The sequence below is a fragment of the Protomyctophum bolini genome, assembly GCF_963924005.1.
Source record: "Protomyctophum bolini genome assembly, chromosome: 10".
Lineage (NCBI taxonomy): Eukaryota > Metazoa > Chordata > Actinopteri > Myctophiformes > Myctophidae > Protomyctophum > Protomyctophum bolini.
The window spans coordinates 9,986,963-10,002,939 of record NC_137871.1 but is presented as its reverse complement, the minus strand read 5'-3'; the positions used below and the strand labels follow the sequence as shown (position 1 = coordinate 10,002,939).

At 42.0% G+C, this 15,977-nt stretch overlaps 1 protein-coding gene across 1 annotated transcript; it reads left to right on the top strand.

Moving 5' to 3' along the window:
- Positions 1–563: 563 nt before the first annotated feature.
- On the top strand, positions 564–15,459 carry faf2 (Fas associated factor family member 2). Its single transcript, XM_080773620.1, has 11 exons — positions 564–646; positions 2,204–2,272; positions 2,438–2,572; positions 3,678–3,754; positions 3,850–3,988; positions 4,934–5,019; positions 5,258–5,349; positions 7,382–7,559; positions 11,136–11,307; positions 12,233–12,376; positions 14,218–15,459. Exons 1-11 carry the CDS (start codon positions 584–586, stop codon positions 14,398–14,400), a joined length of 1,338 nt encoding a protein of 445 aa, XP_080629746.1. The 5' UTR covers positions 564–583; the 3' UTR covers positions 14,401–15,459.
- Positions 15,460–15,977: the final 518 nt, after the last annotated feature.

The following is a 15,977-nucleotide window of genomic DNA, read 5'->3' as shown; positions in this document are numbered from 1 at the left end:
GTGTGGTGTTGGTAACTTTTAACTTTCTATATGAATTGCACGTTGTCATACAACTGCGGCTCTTTAAATGTTTGTCCATGTTATGTTTCTAGTTTTTAGCTAAATATGTTTCTTAAATAGGTTCTACGTTTTATGTTGCACTGCCAATAACTGAGAGGAAACTGTATTTCATGTTCTTTATCTATGCAAGTACATGGGGAAAGTGACAAAGTGATTCTTCTGAATACAAAACTGTTAACTGTGGACAACACCAAAGCATTACACTTGTTTACAATCATTCATCAGAACATTTAGAGACGTACAATACAAATATACACTTCTTTAACCAAAAACAGGAAATCATAAAAGGAGGTAAACTGGGGGAAAAAACAGTGAGGGGAAGAGGGGTCCTGAAAGATTGAAGATAGTATGTAAAAATGCAGTACTAATGTACTGTCTGTCAATAGAATTGTTATGACACACACACGCATACACGCACACAACCCACTAGCCAATCGCAGGACTACCGCACCTCTGGGCAATGGGATCTGGACTGTAGTAAAGTTTACGTTGGTTCGCCTTGCTAAGCGACTGGCGAGGTAAGATGGCGGCGCCAGAGGAGCAAGAATTATCCCAGGCGCAGACCGAAAAACTCCTCCAATTCCAGGTAGACAGCCTCCATTCAACGCTGAGATATTACTATGTTTACTCAACGAGTGTTAACAGACCAGCGCGGCTGCAGAATCCTTGTATATAATTCAAGCAAAGTCTGTTGATGGGCTTTTTTGCACAGTCAACTTCAGCAGCCCCAACGTTACAGGGTGGTTTATACTTCGTCGCGCCCCCGTGTCGCGCACACATAATAGGCGATCTACAAGCTCGTAACACGTCATGCTGCGACGCGTTGTCGGCTTGTAGATCTGCGGGTTTTGGTGCGCGACACGGCGCGCAGCCAAATATAACTGAGGCTTTTACCCGTCATAGCTAACGTTAGCTAAGCCAGCTAACAAGTTAGCGGACCCGCATGAATGATGGACATCAATAATATAGCCTTGTTGTATTTTACCACAGGGGAAACTGGTCTAACTTCGCTTAACTAGTGAACTACTTTGACGAGGTACCCAATGCCGAGGGCAAATTTCAGTTCAGATTTTTAGCTTCCATTTAGCCTGCTACGTTAGCGTTAGCATGGGAATCAACTGTCAAGAAGACGGCTCGAGTTTGTCAGATACACAACGCAACCATTGTACTGCGGTGAACCAGATGTTACAACAACACATATGACAGCTTAAACACTTGTGTCGTTCAATTTGTATATATGTTTTCTTGTTCTACGGACTTTCTAATTTGGGGGTGGGAGTGGGGGATCTCTATCTAACTCAACCCTATGGATAAAACCCTAGCCCTGAAACATGACCCTACCTCTAGTCTACCCTAACCCCAGGGAACTGGGAACATAAGGCTGCCCCAGTCTATGTCCACTGCAGGTAGAATAGATGCATACATATACATACATGCTGGGACACAATGGAATCCCCTGTTTTTTTCCATGTTGAAAAACCTTAATACCCCCTTTGTTTTCATCTGGTTCCTCTGACCCTTTTTGGTTACGGTTATGCCATCTTCTAATCTAAATGTTATAGTTATCGTGGTGGGTGTGTGTGTGTGTGTGTGTGTGTGTGATACATGTAGTACACATTTATAATTAGGCAGCGGCTACATGACAACCGAAATATTCTATAATAATATAATAATCCTTTCGTTAATAGTTCGACACAGTTGTGCTTGCAATGTACTGTAATTCTGCAAGCTGTTAATAAATATTTCAATCAATCAAACAGTAACTCCATGAGCATATAATTAGGCTGACAGAAATCAGGCTTAAAGGTATATTCAGTGATTTCACTCAAAAAACCTTAGGTTTCGTTTTTGGCTAGGTGGCAAAGCCTTTCATCCAAATCAGGATAGAGAGCCAAAAACGAAACCTAAGGTTTTTTGACCCCCAGGGATTAACTGGGGACAGTGAGGAACTCCTTATATGGTCAGCACACTCTATAGTACAGAGGATTATCACAACAAAACAAAAAAATAAGTGATTTTTGAATTAAGTGAAATCACTGAATATACCTTTAATTATATTCACGCATTTACTGGAAATGTTGATTGCATTTCGGTACATTAAGCAAGCATGTTACATCTTAAATTTTTTCCCCGTGTTCTACAGGACCTGACGGGTTTGGAGTCCATGGACCAATGTCGTCGTACATTAGAACAGCATAATTGGAACATAGAGGTATGTCCTGAAATGACTCACCAATTGCATACATTTGGTTCAAAACATGCTGCTGCATTCACATTCTAAATGCACTCACATGGGAGGAATGTAGAGGGAGTTGCATTTTTCGCATTTTCATTCTGGTTTTAAAAGTGTGTGTGTGTGTTTTTTTTTCTTTTTCAGGCTGCAGTACAAGACAGACTCAATGAACAGGAAGGCGTCCCTAGTGTGTTTAATCCGCCACCCGCCAGGCCATTACAGGTCAACACTGCAGACCATAGAGTGTATAGTTACATCGTCTCAAGGCCACAACCCAGGGTAGGTTGCAGAAGTCCTCGTCCTCACAATTATACTCTCCATCTGCAATGTCATGTGGAACGATCAAGCCCACATACGGTACAAGCTACTTGGAGTAGTGTGTGGCCATATGACGTTGTAAAGCTAAAGTTTATGTTGACCAAACATCATGTTGTGATTTTACTATCGTGACGTTATGATTGGGTCATTTTAAGATATATATCTTTTTTGGGGGAAATGGGAAAGTTGGAAACTTGAAGGGGAAAATATAGGGGTTGTCGGAAAGCTTGGGCCGAAAAAGAATCATTTGCGATGCAGATCAACACTACTAGATATTAATATATACATTATTTATAATGTAATAAATATTATGTTCACCTCATCTATTCAAATTATGAAAAACCGTGGTCAATTTATCTTTAATTGCCAATTGGCCATCCCCATGCTCGGTTTCAGCAATATCATAGCTGAATGGGTTCGATTCCCGGACCCAGCAATGTTGCGGTGGCCCTGAGCAAGACGCGTAACCCCTAACCACGCTCCCAGTGAGAAGCACTCAGTTGGGTGCAGCTGCAGTCTTCTTCAAATATATCATGTATACTTGTTTTTATTTCATTATAGATTTGGGCTACTATTAGCTCAAGTTAGCTCAAATATGACGAAACTACTGATTATGATTATGATGACTCACTGATTATCGCTGCAGTAATATATCCTTTGGCTCAGACAGTACAGTAATGGGCCAGTAGCACTACATTGTCGTGCAAGATGCGGAGAATCACACAACGGTGCTCTGCACATGATGTTATGGCAATGTATCTGTATATGTGATGGAGGACATGGAATGCACTGTGCATGTTTGCAAATACATTTACACCTTGCAACTCTAGTGACCCGTGTTCTTCAGTGTTAACGCACCGTTTAAAGAAAGTCAGGCCTTAAAGGAATGTTAAGACCTAAATAAATATAATACATTCTTTTACTTTAATTCAAAATCTAGAAACATGACAATGTTTCTGGTACATACAAAATAAAATGTCACGTGACGAGCGAGCTGATCTTTGATTCCTTAAAAAAAAAATTCATGTACCATAGATCTGTTTACCACATGTTTATGTTTTTACAGGGATTACTAGGATGGAGTTACTACTTGATAATGCTACCTTTCAGATTTACATATTACACACTTCTGGACATATTCAGGTTAGAGAATCACTTCCAGTCACTTTCATAACCTCACATTTATGTTTCCCAATACATGAGGGTTATTAATTAGCCTTTTGTCTTGCCCCTACAAGGTTCGCCCTGCGGTTCATCAGACCAGATCCTCGTGGTCGCGTCACAGACCCCGTTGGGGACGTCGTGTCCTTTATTCATAGCTTTGAGGAGAAGTATGGTCGGTCACACCCAGTATTTTACCAGGGAACATATAGCCAGGTGAGTCTGCAACCGTCGCAGTACAACTGCTCTAAATTACATCATATTAACCTTGTACGACTCGTGCAAGGTCGTCTTTTCTCAACTATGCTGAACCACATCTTGATTGCGCCACCTTCCTGCCGCAGCTGTGAAAGCGGCAGTCGGTTTTTTGCCTCAGACAATGCATGGAACCTGCTTTCTCAGAAGGCAGAAGCAGAATGCCACACCTGCTGCTGGTGTGAAATCAGTCCTTGTGATAATAATAAAACTTTATTTGTATGTATGACATGAAATGCAGCTCAAAGTGCTTTACAGAACAATGGAGAAAAAAAGAAAAGCAAGGCATAAACATTAAAAAAACAAGAGCAGTAATGCAATACAGTGAGGACATTAATAACAAAAAAATATAAGATAAATTAAAAGCAAGGGTGTAGAAGTGGGTCTTGAGCTGTGCTTTAAAAATGTCTACAGACTACAGAGGCTCTGAAGCTTTGGCATTGGTACCTTTCTGTCAGAGCTGGCTGATGTATAGATATCATTTATATACATTTATTGTGACGAGAGTAGTAGATATCGTCTGGGTTATCAATAATATTGAAAAGCTGAGTGAAATGAATGACAAATGCCTCTAATGATCACTTCTCAAAATCTTGTGTAAATATTTTCAGACTGTGCATAAATGTCGGCACATTATTGTTACTATCAATATATTCAGTCATTTAATTAGGTCAATATTACTCAGTTACAGCGTATGCTTCCTGTCCCCCACGTGTGGTTGAGGATGTCTTTGCTGCCCATTCTTCGATACGAAATAGATCTGTCAGTTCTGTCCATTTCATTTAAATGTACCGTACATGCTACTATGGACCCCGCACCCGACGCTATTTACTGTACTTGAGAGTTGGAGCACAATGAAACTGAGAGGTCTTCATTGCTCTTGCCTATATTCCTGCCAAAATGTAGGCGCTGAATGATGCCAAACGGGAGCTCCGCTACCTATTAGTTTACCTTCATGGAGAGGACCACCAAGACACAGATGAGTTCTGCCGGTACGTTGTTTTCTGAACCTAAAGGGCTGTTATTTGTTCCCATCACTGAATGTTGCTATATAGCAGCTGCTGGCTACTAGCTGCTACTAGCTGCTAGCTGCTGGCTACTAGCTACTAGCGGTCGTCATTGAAGTGTCAGAATAAAGGAAGCACATACTCTCCAACATTGACTCTAAATACATGTTGACGACTATGTTTTTACGGTTGCTTTTGTTGTTGTTGTTTGTTTTCACTCTAGCTCCACATTATGTACAGAAGAAGTCATAACCTTTCTCAACACGCGGATGCTCTTTTGGGCGTGCTCCACCAGCAGGCCAGAGGGGTACAGAGGTAGGCACATTTACTACTGTGTAACTGTACACCAGGGGACCCGTCTTGGGTGACGCCTTACCCCTTATGGCCTAAACTCTCTTGCCATGTCTTCCTTTTTGAAATAGTTCAAATAGCCGATCTACAAGCTCAAAACATGTTTATGTGGCTCAGCAAGTTGAACTATTTAAAAAAAATGTATTTCTAAATGGTAAAATATGGCAAATAAGTTAAGGGCTAAGGGTTAAGATCGTGCAGATCTTCTGCTTCCTGGTATCCAGGTTATACTGAGCAGACCCACTGCACACTGTCTAAAGACTCTCAAAACTCGGATTGTAATGAATGCATTAGTCTAAATGTTTTAAGTGCAAGTATATTTAAGTCTCAAATACCAATTTCTGTGATCTTATTCAGATTTGTCGCACTCTTGTATTTGCTTCCATGTGATTAGGTTCCCCTCTACTGAAGGTGTCACATGATTGTGTTGACAGGTCCAGACGATGGACTACTGTAAACAGATGGGGTGTAGTTTTATAGAAAGCGTTGTTTGCCCACCTCGTTACTTCCGACATAACATGCACCTCTGCCAGAAGAGGTTTTCAGTGGTGCAACAGCAATGTCCCTATGTCTGTATGTCCCTATGTTTAGGGTACCAACGGGGAGCGCTGTTTTTCAGAAGAGTTTACACATAGTGTACGCTCTTGCACTGTATCTTGTGGGAACTTGGGGAGGTTTCGTTTTAGTCTCCTTAACCCATTCTGACCTGAGATCAGATTCATACGAGGTTTCCACTGGACACACACTGGTCTGATTAACCCATTCTTACCTGAGATCAGATTCTAAAAAGGTCAGTCGTTCTTCGATTAAAAAAAAATAGCAGACCTACAAGCTCGTAGCGCGCCACTCGGTGGCGCGCTATGAGCTTGTAGATCTGCTATTTTTCAATAGCTAAAGCATAACATGATGCTAACACCAAAATGGGTGCCCGGTCAGAATGGGTTAAGCTAAAGACAGATCTATAGTGTGCATGTATATCGTATTGTGAGTAATCTGCAACCCATCATGAACTTGTCATGGTGGTCCGGGGAGGATAAAGCGTTGCTGCATCACAAATGCTGATTGCATCCGACTCTGGCAGACGGGTGAGACGGTTGAGATGGATTGATATTCAACAGTGTATGATTATGAAACTTTGAAACAAAAGTAAGGAGTTATCAGCATGAATGTGAAACTAGTGTTGTTCCACATCCTTTTTTTTTGGACTCAATCAAGTAGTCAGAAGAACAGTTTGAACAGCTACAGGAGTGTGTGTTCTGCTTGCCTATAGGCCCTGACCTACACACTTTTTTTTTTTTTTTATAGGTGTAGAAGCCAATTCACTGTGTTTTTTGATTATTATTTCTGTTATTATTTAGCCAAGAATATGCTGAAGCTAATTGGTTAATTGGGTTAGTGGGTTGGGCATAGACGGGCACGCCTCCAGGCCTAGGGCTTAATTATGGACAGCCTGTGTGGGGAAATTCATGCACTTTGTGGATACATGGTTTTTACCAGTAACATGGAAGATATTTGTACCATGCAGTTTACGTGAAATAAAAGCAAAGCAAATTAATGTACCAAGTGGACAATGACATTCTTCCTACTGCGTACACCTAAACCCACAGAATGGGTGCATCAGTGAGTTTGTTTGTTTGTTTGAGACAAAAGGTCGAAAGTTGACAAACTAGCACTTACAACGGTAAAAACCATGTATCCACAAAGTGCATGAATTTCCCCACACAGGCTGTCCATAATTAAGCCCTAGGCCTGGAGGCGTGCCCGTCTATGCCCAACCCACTAACCCAATTAACCAATTAGCTTCAGCATATTCTTGGCTAAATAATAACAGAAATAATAATCAAAAAACACAGTGAATTGGCTTCTACAATAGGTGTGTGAATAAACTTTCTTTAACCACATAGACATTAACCCTGGGGTCTATACAGTATTTCGGGCATGCCATCATGGCACTCTTGACTTTTGTAACGGGTGCTGTGCTTTGTCTGTCCCCAAGTGTCCCAGGCTCTGCGGGAGAACACCTACCCGTTCCTTGCCATGATCATGCTGAAGGACCGTAAGATGACCGTGGTCGGCAGGCTGGAAGGCCTCATTCAGCCAGAGGACCTCATCAACCAGCTCACCTTCATCATGGAGGCCAACCAAACATACCTGATGTCGGAGCGTCTGGAGCGGTAAGGACACCTCATAATAACAACACTCTGCTCCGGTTGTGGCGCGTGGGGATTCGTTTGGTCCCGTGTGGGTTCAGGTGGTTTTCGTCAGGTTGTCTCGGCAACGGGATGCCAAAGAACGTTGTAGGAACGTCATACTATGACAGTTGACGGTAACGAGATTGTGATCTGATGAGGGGCTGGCGAAAGCTTCACAGGCTGGGGTTGAAAGTTGTTTTGTGATTGTTTGAAGGGTTATAATACAGTCACAAGTGTAGCTCTGCAAGCAGATCTGTTTATAAAGTAATCAATCTATGGAGGTATATATATGCACCTAAAGGTTGGGCTCTCAACAGTCGCCACGATTAATTTAGAGACGAATCAAAAGCAGTTGAGTTGCTTTATAAGTTGTACAAATACAACGGTTGTACAATACGCCTAACGTTACTAGCCTGGTGGAAAGTGACCCAGCCTCGCATTATCTTCGTCCCCCGCCGGCTGTGGTGGAGCTGCAGGGAGTGCAGGCACGTCTTTCCGCAGGCTTTCAAACACGTTTATTTAATATATGTTTATTGGTAATAGGTTTCAACAATTTAGTACAGTTTGAACGTACCATTTTTTTTCTCCCTCACCCCATCCCTCCCCCCCAGTTATCGTCGTCATTAAAACAATATAAAAAAATAACATTAATAATTGAGTACAGACATACAAAAACAACAACCATGCATATTTGACATATGATATAAACAGTAGGATACAAAAATAAGATAAGAAAAACAATATAAATAACAAAAAATAAAAGAAAACTAAATGAATACAATTATGAGTTGGGTTATTCGAGTTCAAAAGATAGTCGGTCACAAGTTATGTTGGAAAAGATTGTGTTCGGAACGTTACATCACCCTCTATACACAGTTCTATCGTTATGAGAAAGCAAAAAACACACATAGTATTGATTCAATTAGTCTGTCGGAAGTACTCTCAGATTCTCAAAGTAGGTAATAAATGGTTGCCAGCTAGAAAATAACCTTCCTGTTGAACCTCTAATTGTAAACTTTATTTTTTCCAATTTTAAAAATCCCATAATATCCTTATGCCACATAGCTATAGAAGGGGAAGTTGGGGATTTCCATCCCAACAATATTCTACGTCTCGCAATGTGGCAAATGCTACCATATTCGACTGTTTCTGGGTTAGAAGTTCAAAATCTGATGGTACCCCAAAAATAGCGATCTGGGGTGACGGCTCCAAACGAACCTCAAATATATATATATATAAATATATCAGACAAAATCTCAAATATTTTAGTCCAATAATGTACCAGCTTGGGGCAAGACCAGAACATGTGTGTGTGTGATTAGCTGGTGAGAGAGCACATGTATCACATTTATCATCAATTCCAGGATATATTGCAGCAAGTTTAGATTTTCAGTAATGAAGTCTATGAAAGACTTTGAATTGAATGAGGCCTAGTAGTCGATAGCCCCATCCCACCATTCATCAAGAAATGTTTCACCCAGCTCGGTCTCCCATCTATTCCTATTTTTGTCCATAGGGAGGATGTTTAATCTCATAAGAGATTGGTAAATCACTGAAATTTGGCCCCTTTGCCCAGGATGCAGTATTAGGAGGTTGTCCCATGGTTTATTTGCTGGTTTCTCAGGGTAGGAGGGAAATAGACTTTTAACAAAATCTCTAACTTGAAAGTATCGGAAAAGATTATTGTGGGGTAGATCATATTTGGTACGAATTTCTCTCAGAGATCTGAGAATTTGACAAGACCTTTATCTTTCCACTGTTTGAAAGCTAAGTCTGACATAGAGGGAGGGAATAGGTGATTGCCAAGTATGGGACAATTTATAGAGCCATCCTTACATTTAAAGTGGGAGCGTAACTGTGACCAAATCTTAATGGTGGCAATCACTACTGGGTTTTGGGTACATTTAGATGGTGATAGGGGTAATTTAGAGTAGAGTGCTACTGGGAGAGACATTGAGTGGCATGATTTAAATTCCAGTACACACCAGTCAGTTAGAGGGGAGTGGAACCAGTAGGCCATTTTCTGAACATTGGCTGACCAATAATAATAAGTGAAATTGGGTAGAGCTAACCCCCCCCATCATCACGGCTCCTCTGTAGAACAGAATTCGTAATGCTTACCCCCCCCAAATAAATGCTGAAATCATCTGATCTAAAGACTTAAAAAAGGATTTAGGCAAGAATAGTGGAGTACATTGAATATATTGATTTTGAGATGTTTCCTACTTTCCTCAATGTGGACGTGCAACCGGTACAAGTTGCAACAACCTTTGCGGGGAACTATGGCATCGCATTTATTGCACTTTGCGTGCTCAGCCTCAAGAGTAATTTCCTCTCTGTTAACCACACTTTGGAGATCTCTTCGACATACTGTCCCGCTCGCTCCGCGGCGGTGACCTCGCTCGCTGAATGCAAAGAACAGTGGGCGTATCCTCCCCGACCCCACTCCCTCACGTAGGTGGGGTGACGTCACCCCAGGCTCTGCTTGCATGCATGCACAGACACAGCGGAGCTAAATGACGACTGATGAGAACCGTTTGGGGAACGCCAATGCCGGAAACCGGGTGTGAAATGGACCCGGTTCCGAATCCCAACCCTAGTTTGTATGTCTTCTTAGAGCAGCTTAAGTAGGTCACTTCTGGGGCTCTCACTGACTGGTGCAGGTACACTTGTGTTCTGTGAAATGTGCTGACCATGGTTTTGGCTTTTATACTTCTGTGGCTGAAGTTGTGAATAGACAAATGACGATGGTGATGTATTGGTGACATATTGACATTCTTAACCACTTTAAACCTGGCTGGCTTCAATCATTTGGGCATGTCAGTATTGTGTCGAACACTTTCCAAAATGTTGAATGGCGTTTAACCCATTAAAAATAACTTTAGATTTATTATTCAAAAATAGCAGATATACAACATCTTCGTGCAGCGCTGCCAGCTTGTACATCTGCTATTTTTGTGTGAGAACTACTGATTTAGAAGGCATCTGTAGAATCGAGCTAAGGTCTTAAACACTAGCATGACTGAGAGGTCATTTTGACCTATTTCTTATTTTATTTTGAAGTTTATTATCTTTGCCCATGAAGGTTTCAGAACCTTCCATGACCATCATCATTCCATCATCTCAGGATTTCTTTTGACATCTGAAACATTTTCTAAAAAATGTCAGCTGTTTACAATTCCAAACATGACCCACTTTAATTACTTTAATTACGCTTTAAATTAGTAGCTTGCTGAGTAGTATTACAAATAATGTTATTGTCTTTTTGATGTCCAATATATTTGTATTTAGTTAAAATGACTTTTCAGGATCCCAATTAAAAATTACGAAAAAATATTCAGGATCATTTCAATTCAAATAGAGCAAAAATAGCCGATCTACGCGACGCGTTTTGAACTTGTAGATCGGCTATTTTTGCTACGACATGCATGCAATGTGACCCCTCTGGAGTGAGTAATATAATGGCCCCCTCTCCATGGTCAAAGTTGCCCACCCCTGGGCCCTAAACACAAATCCAGTCGATTCCACTTTGGTTGACGCTGTGGTGGTTTGTTGCAGTGAGGAGAGGAACCAGACGCAGGTGTTGAGGCAGCAGCAGGACGAGGCGTACCTGATGTCTCTGCGTGCCGACCAGGAGAAGGACCGCAAGAAGAGAGAGGAGGAGGAGCAGAAGATGCAAGAGGAGGAGAAGGTGCGACAGAGCGCCTTGGCTGAGGAGAGGAGACTAAGGGTGAGACATTGGCAATCCACACACACGCACGCGCGCAGACACACACACACACACACACACACACACACACACACGGTTGCCCATAGGAATGCATTATGTGGTGTTTTTCCACCAGCTCTTACAGGCGTGTGTGTGTCGCGTGTGTGTGACGCTGTAACACCACCGGCCCGCCACCAGAGGGCTTACGGACTGAAATTAGAACGATACAAAGGTGTGTGTGTGTGTGTGTGACTGCCACAACAGCTTTGTTCGTTTCCCGCGTTCACGCATCTGTCTTGTATCTATGAGGTCACAAAACGGAAGAAATACCTGGTGAAGTGAAACTTATCGTGTAAAGGTTGGATGTGGTTGGAGGTATAGACTGTATATACAGTAGGTATATAGACTGATAAGTTGAAGCATTTGGAAATTGCTTCAAATTTGCGTCTGTCTTGAGAGATTAAACACATGCAACTTAACCATCCATAGTAAAATGCTGATAGGCATATTATATAAGACAACATATTCAAATCACCCTCGCTGCGTCCATGGGACGCGCACTACTGTTGTCGATGACAAATTCCATTGCAGTAAAAATAAATAAATCCACAGACACTGCCATTTTGCATCCTACGTTATGGACAACAAAAAGTTCCAGAGACTGCCATTTTGCACAGACTTATCGGCCACACGTTTGAGTATAACGCTCAGAGAAACGTGAGCTTCATCGCTGCACTTTGTTAAAAATTACACATTTATTACTCGTGTCACTGGGAGCCTAAAGACTACCCGTCTTTTAGATGGGTCCCGGGACCCATTACATTGAAAACCTACATTTAGCAACATCACCGGATGGGGACATGCTCTTTTTCTATCCTGCCTCGTTTCTTATCCTAAAACTGTGCATTGTGACTTCTAACATGGTTTGTGTTTGGCATGTCTTCAGACACTTGATGAGGAGAAAGAGAGGAAGTCGGAGTGTCTTCCTCCAGAGCCTTCTGCAGATGATCCAGAAGGTGTCAAAATAGTGTTTAAGCTGCCCAACGACACGCGAGTGGAGAGACGATTCCACTTTGGACAGTCTCTGACGGTGAGGATCACTCTCATAAACCCACGTTCTTCACTTGGGTGTGGCAAGGATATTAACTAGCTTAACCCGCTCGTGTTTGGCGTTTTGTTTTTTTAAATACAAAATGACTGTACTTTCAGGGTTGACCAGGCCGACTCCAGGTGTTTTAATGCAAAGATAGTTGATGACAACCATTATAACATTGGCATAGTTAATCGAGCACATAATAATCTTTGCCACCTGTTCAAGGAGCCATTTAGAGTCCTTTCAATTTAGGGTGCGTGGCGACCCTGTGAGCCGCGTCCCCGGGGAGTCCCCAGGGGGGTCCCCGTAATATCCAGACCCCCGGGAACGCGCCCAGGGGGCCGGGCCGGTTCCGGCGAGCCGCCCCGCGTCCGAAACGGTTGAGAAATGAGAGAGTTACTGTGTGGGGGTCCCTTTACTGTACCCTCTACTGTATTGTACTGTCACTGTATTCATCATGTACAGTATACAGTTAATATGTGCGTGTGTGTGTGTGTTAGGTTGCGCACATGGGGTGAAAAACAACCATGCTGTTTTAGCACGCCACCGAGTGGCGCGCTACGAGCTTGTAGGTCTGCTATTTTTGAAAAATCGAAGAGCAGCTGACATAGAAGACATTTTTAGAATCTGATCTCGGGTCAGAATGAAAACTGTCAGGAATGGATGTAGAAGACATTTTTAGAATCTGATCTCGGGTCAGAATGGGTTAAAGACCTCCGCTTCGCGTCGGTGGTTAATCACCCTGTCGGTGAATTAACTCCCGACAATGACCACCTAGCCAGACGTTATCCCACTCATTACACGGATACTTGATACACAAATTAATAAATTGCCCCAAAAGTGACAACAAAACAGTTTTTCCTTGCTTGTGCTTGGTAATGGAAGTAATCCAAGTTGGCCCTGCAGAGGCAACGAGTGTCTCCTCGGAAACAAGGAAGTGAGTGGAAGTGAGTCAAATGGAATCATTTTTTCGGTAGAGCATCGTCTATTTCTCGCTTCAAATGTTTTCGAAAACATTCTTGAAAGCATGTTGTTTAGTTAAATGACATTGTGGGCTGTATTTTGCGTGTCTTAAGAACCAGGTCTTATTCCCTAACTTGAGTAAACTAAAGACCTGGAGGCGTGATCAATGCTCTTTGGCCACTCAGAATAGCCAAATGGCATTGATCACACCTCCAGGTCTTTAGTTTACTCAAGTTAGGGAATAAGACCTGGTACTTAAGACACGCAAAATACAGCCCTGTGTCTCAGTTTACATGGCATGTCATGTTGGGGTACAGCATAAAATCCAAGCCGGGTGCTCCGAGCCTTTGATTAGGCAGAGGTCTGTTATAGCAGCCGTTTCGACCGAAAGTCAAGCGATAATTCCCAGTAGGTTACTTATTACTTATTATCCAGCCGTTTCGGCTCGTCTGGAGCCTACTGGCCGCGATTGGCGTTGATGACACGTTAGCCGATCTTATCGGTCTAGTCAGGTCTACTGAGCCTACTGAAGGCCTCCTCATACCCTCCCCTAAACTTAACCGCAAGCATGTCGCAGCGCCGTCCTAATATTAACGCACGTTCGCCAACCTTAATCCTGTCGTTTTTCTTTTTATCAGTCTGCAGAGAGCATGCCCATACTCGTCTGAAACCAATCGTACTGATCCTAAGTGATCACTGCGGTCTTGTCTATTGATAACAGTCGAATCGTGTGGTTATAGAGCTATAGAGTTGTCATTATCCAGAAATAACGCACCGCAGCATTTGTCAATTGACCAATCGGAATCTAGCATTCAACCAAGCCGTGTAATAATGGTAATTGATGTAGTCACTATTTTCTCCCCCTCCATTCTTAGGTAATACACGACTTCCTCTTCTCTTTGAAAGAATCCCCAGAGAAGTTCCAGATAGTGACAAACTTCCCTCGCCGAGTGTTGCCCTGCCTTCCCACTGAGGATCAGCCCAATCCCCCCACGCTGAAAGAGGCAGGACTGAGCCGCTCTGAGGTCCTTTTTGTTCAGGACCTCACGGACGATTAACGCATAACATACCTCCACCCAGAAGAAGCATACTTTACCACCGACCCACCCTTATTTTTTTTGTGTTCCTCTCCTGTTAAATGCCATTATGCACAAGGGATCAGTGAGACAAAAGCCTAAACCACCACCACATCCAGTCCAGATTTGGTCTTGTTTACAGGGTTCCCAATAGCCTGGAAAGTCTTGAATTTTATCCAATAAATGTTGCTTCTTTGAAGTCCTCTCCAAACTCACGATCTCTGCATTTGTGAGAGCAAAGACATTTCTTCATGTATATCTGTACTTTGCTGTTTGTTTTTCTCAAAGCCAGCTGTCCGTCGTTTCCCGTAACTTTGTCGACAAAGGACTAAAACCTTGCTAAAATTATGCTGAAGCAGTCGTAGCAATCCCAGATGCAGATTCCATATTCACTCATGGGCTGGGCAACCAGATGAGAACATCCTCCGAGGAACCAGAATGGATGCGTATGTATTGATTCTTGCAATAGTCTGAATACCCAAGCTACTTTTTTGTTTAAAGTCAAAGTTTATAATGTTTGTTCCGTTTGTCCTAATTCCATGCCCTTTACACACGCATGCTCTCCCTACAGTGAATGAAGAAGCAGGATTTGACTTTCACAGTGTTGTGATTGGAATTCCATTTTCACTGTGGAGAGCAAATGTACTGTTGAAGCATTAAGGTGGTGGATTTGTACATAGAGGAAATTTGGGAACCCTGTTTAAAATGAGCCATGCTCTGTACATAGGTTAGATATTTAAGAGCAAACCTCAAATTCACATTAACACTTGTTCTTTTTTTATGCAATCAAGTTGACTCTTATATAATTGTCATGAAATGACCAAATGCAGGTTGGTTTCTATGTAAGAAGCAGACTGCCTGAAGTTCCTAAAGATTATGAGGAAGGAAGAGGCCACGGCTTTTCAATGTGGCTTTATCTAGTCTAGTATGAGTCTGCCCATAGTGTGCCTGTGGTTATTCATAGATGTCTAACACCTGAATGGGCTGGTCATGTAAAGATGTAATTTTCCAACTATAAATTAAACATTTTAAAAATGTGGAGTTATTGAGGATGTACTATATACTTGCATTAACGATTGGGTTTATCACCCCCGTCACCTTAATGATCTACACATTTTTTCTTGGTTCGGGTTTCTTTTTAAGCATCGCTGGTGGAGAAGTTTCAGTCGATTGACAGGTGATGGAAGCACTAGAATTCTTTACGGTAACTTTGTTTTTAATAAATGGGATTTCCAAGATGTAGGCGTTGATGTGGGTAGCTTGGGGTGGTCTGGAAATGTGAGCAATGGCTTGATTTAAAAAAAAAAGAACAATCTATTTATTTGTTTTATATATTAAGGTACAGTATATAATGACTATGGTTGCCTTGACAATAGGTTTTATTGTGCAGCTATCCTTCAAACCTAACCTAACATTTTTTGAAAAGGTACTTTATGAAAGTCCTAACAATTTTTAACGTTACTTTTAAAAATCAGCATTTGGCACAGCTTTACCCATCTATTTTCGAAATTTTTGACTGACAAAAAAAAAAATCCAGATGGTGACTAACTTCCCTGGTT

Coding starts and splice junctions, on each gene's coding strand:
- faf2 (XM_080773620.1), top strand. CDS start 584: ATGGCGGCGCCAGAGGAGCAAGAATTATCCCAGGCGCAGACCGAAAAA. Junction 2,273..2,437: donor AGCATAATTGGAACATAGAG/GTATGTCCTGAA, acceptor TTTCTTTTTCAG/GCTGCAGTACAAGACAGACT. Junction 12,377..14,217: donor ACTTTGGACAGTCTCTGACG/GTGAGGATCACT, acceptor CTCCATTCTTAG/GTAATACACGACTTCCTCTT.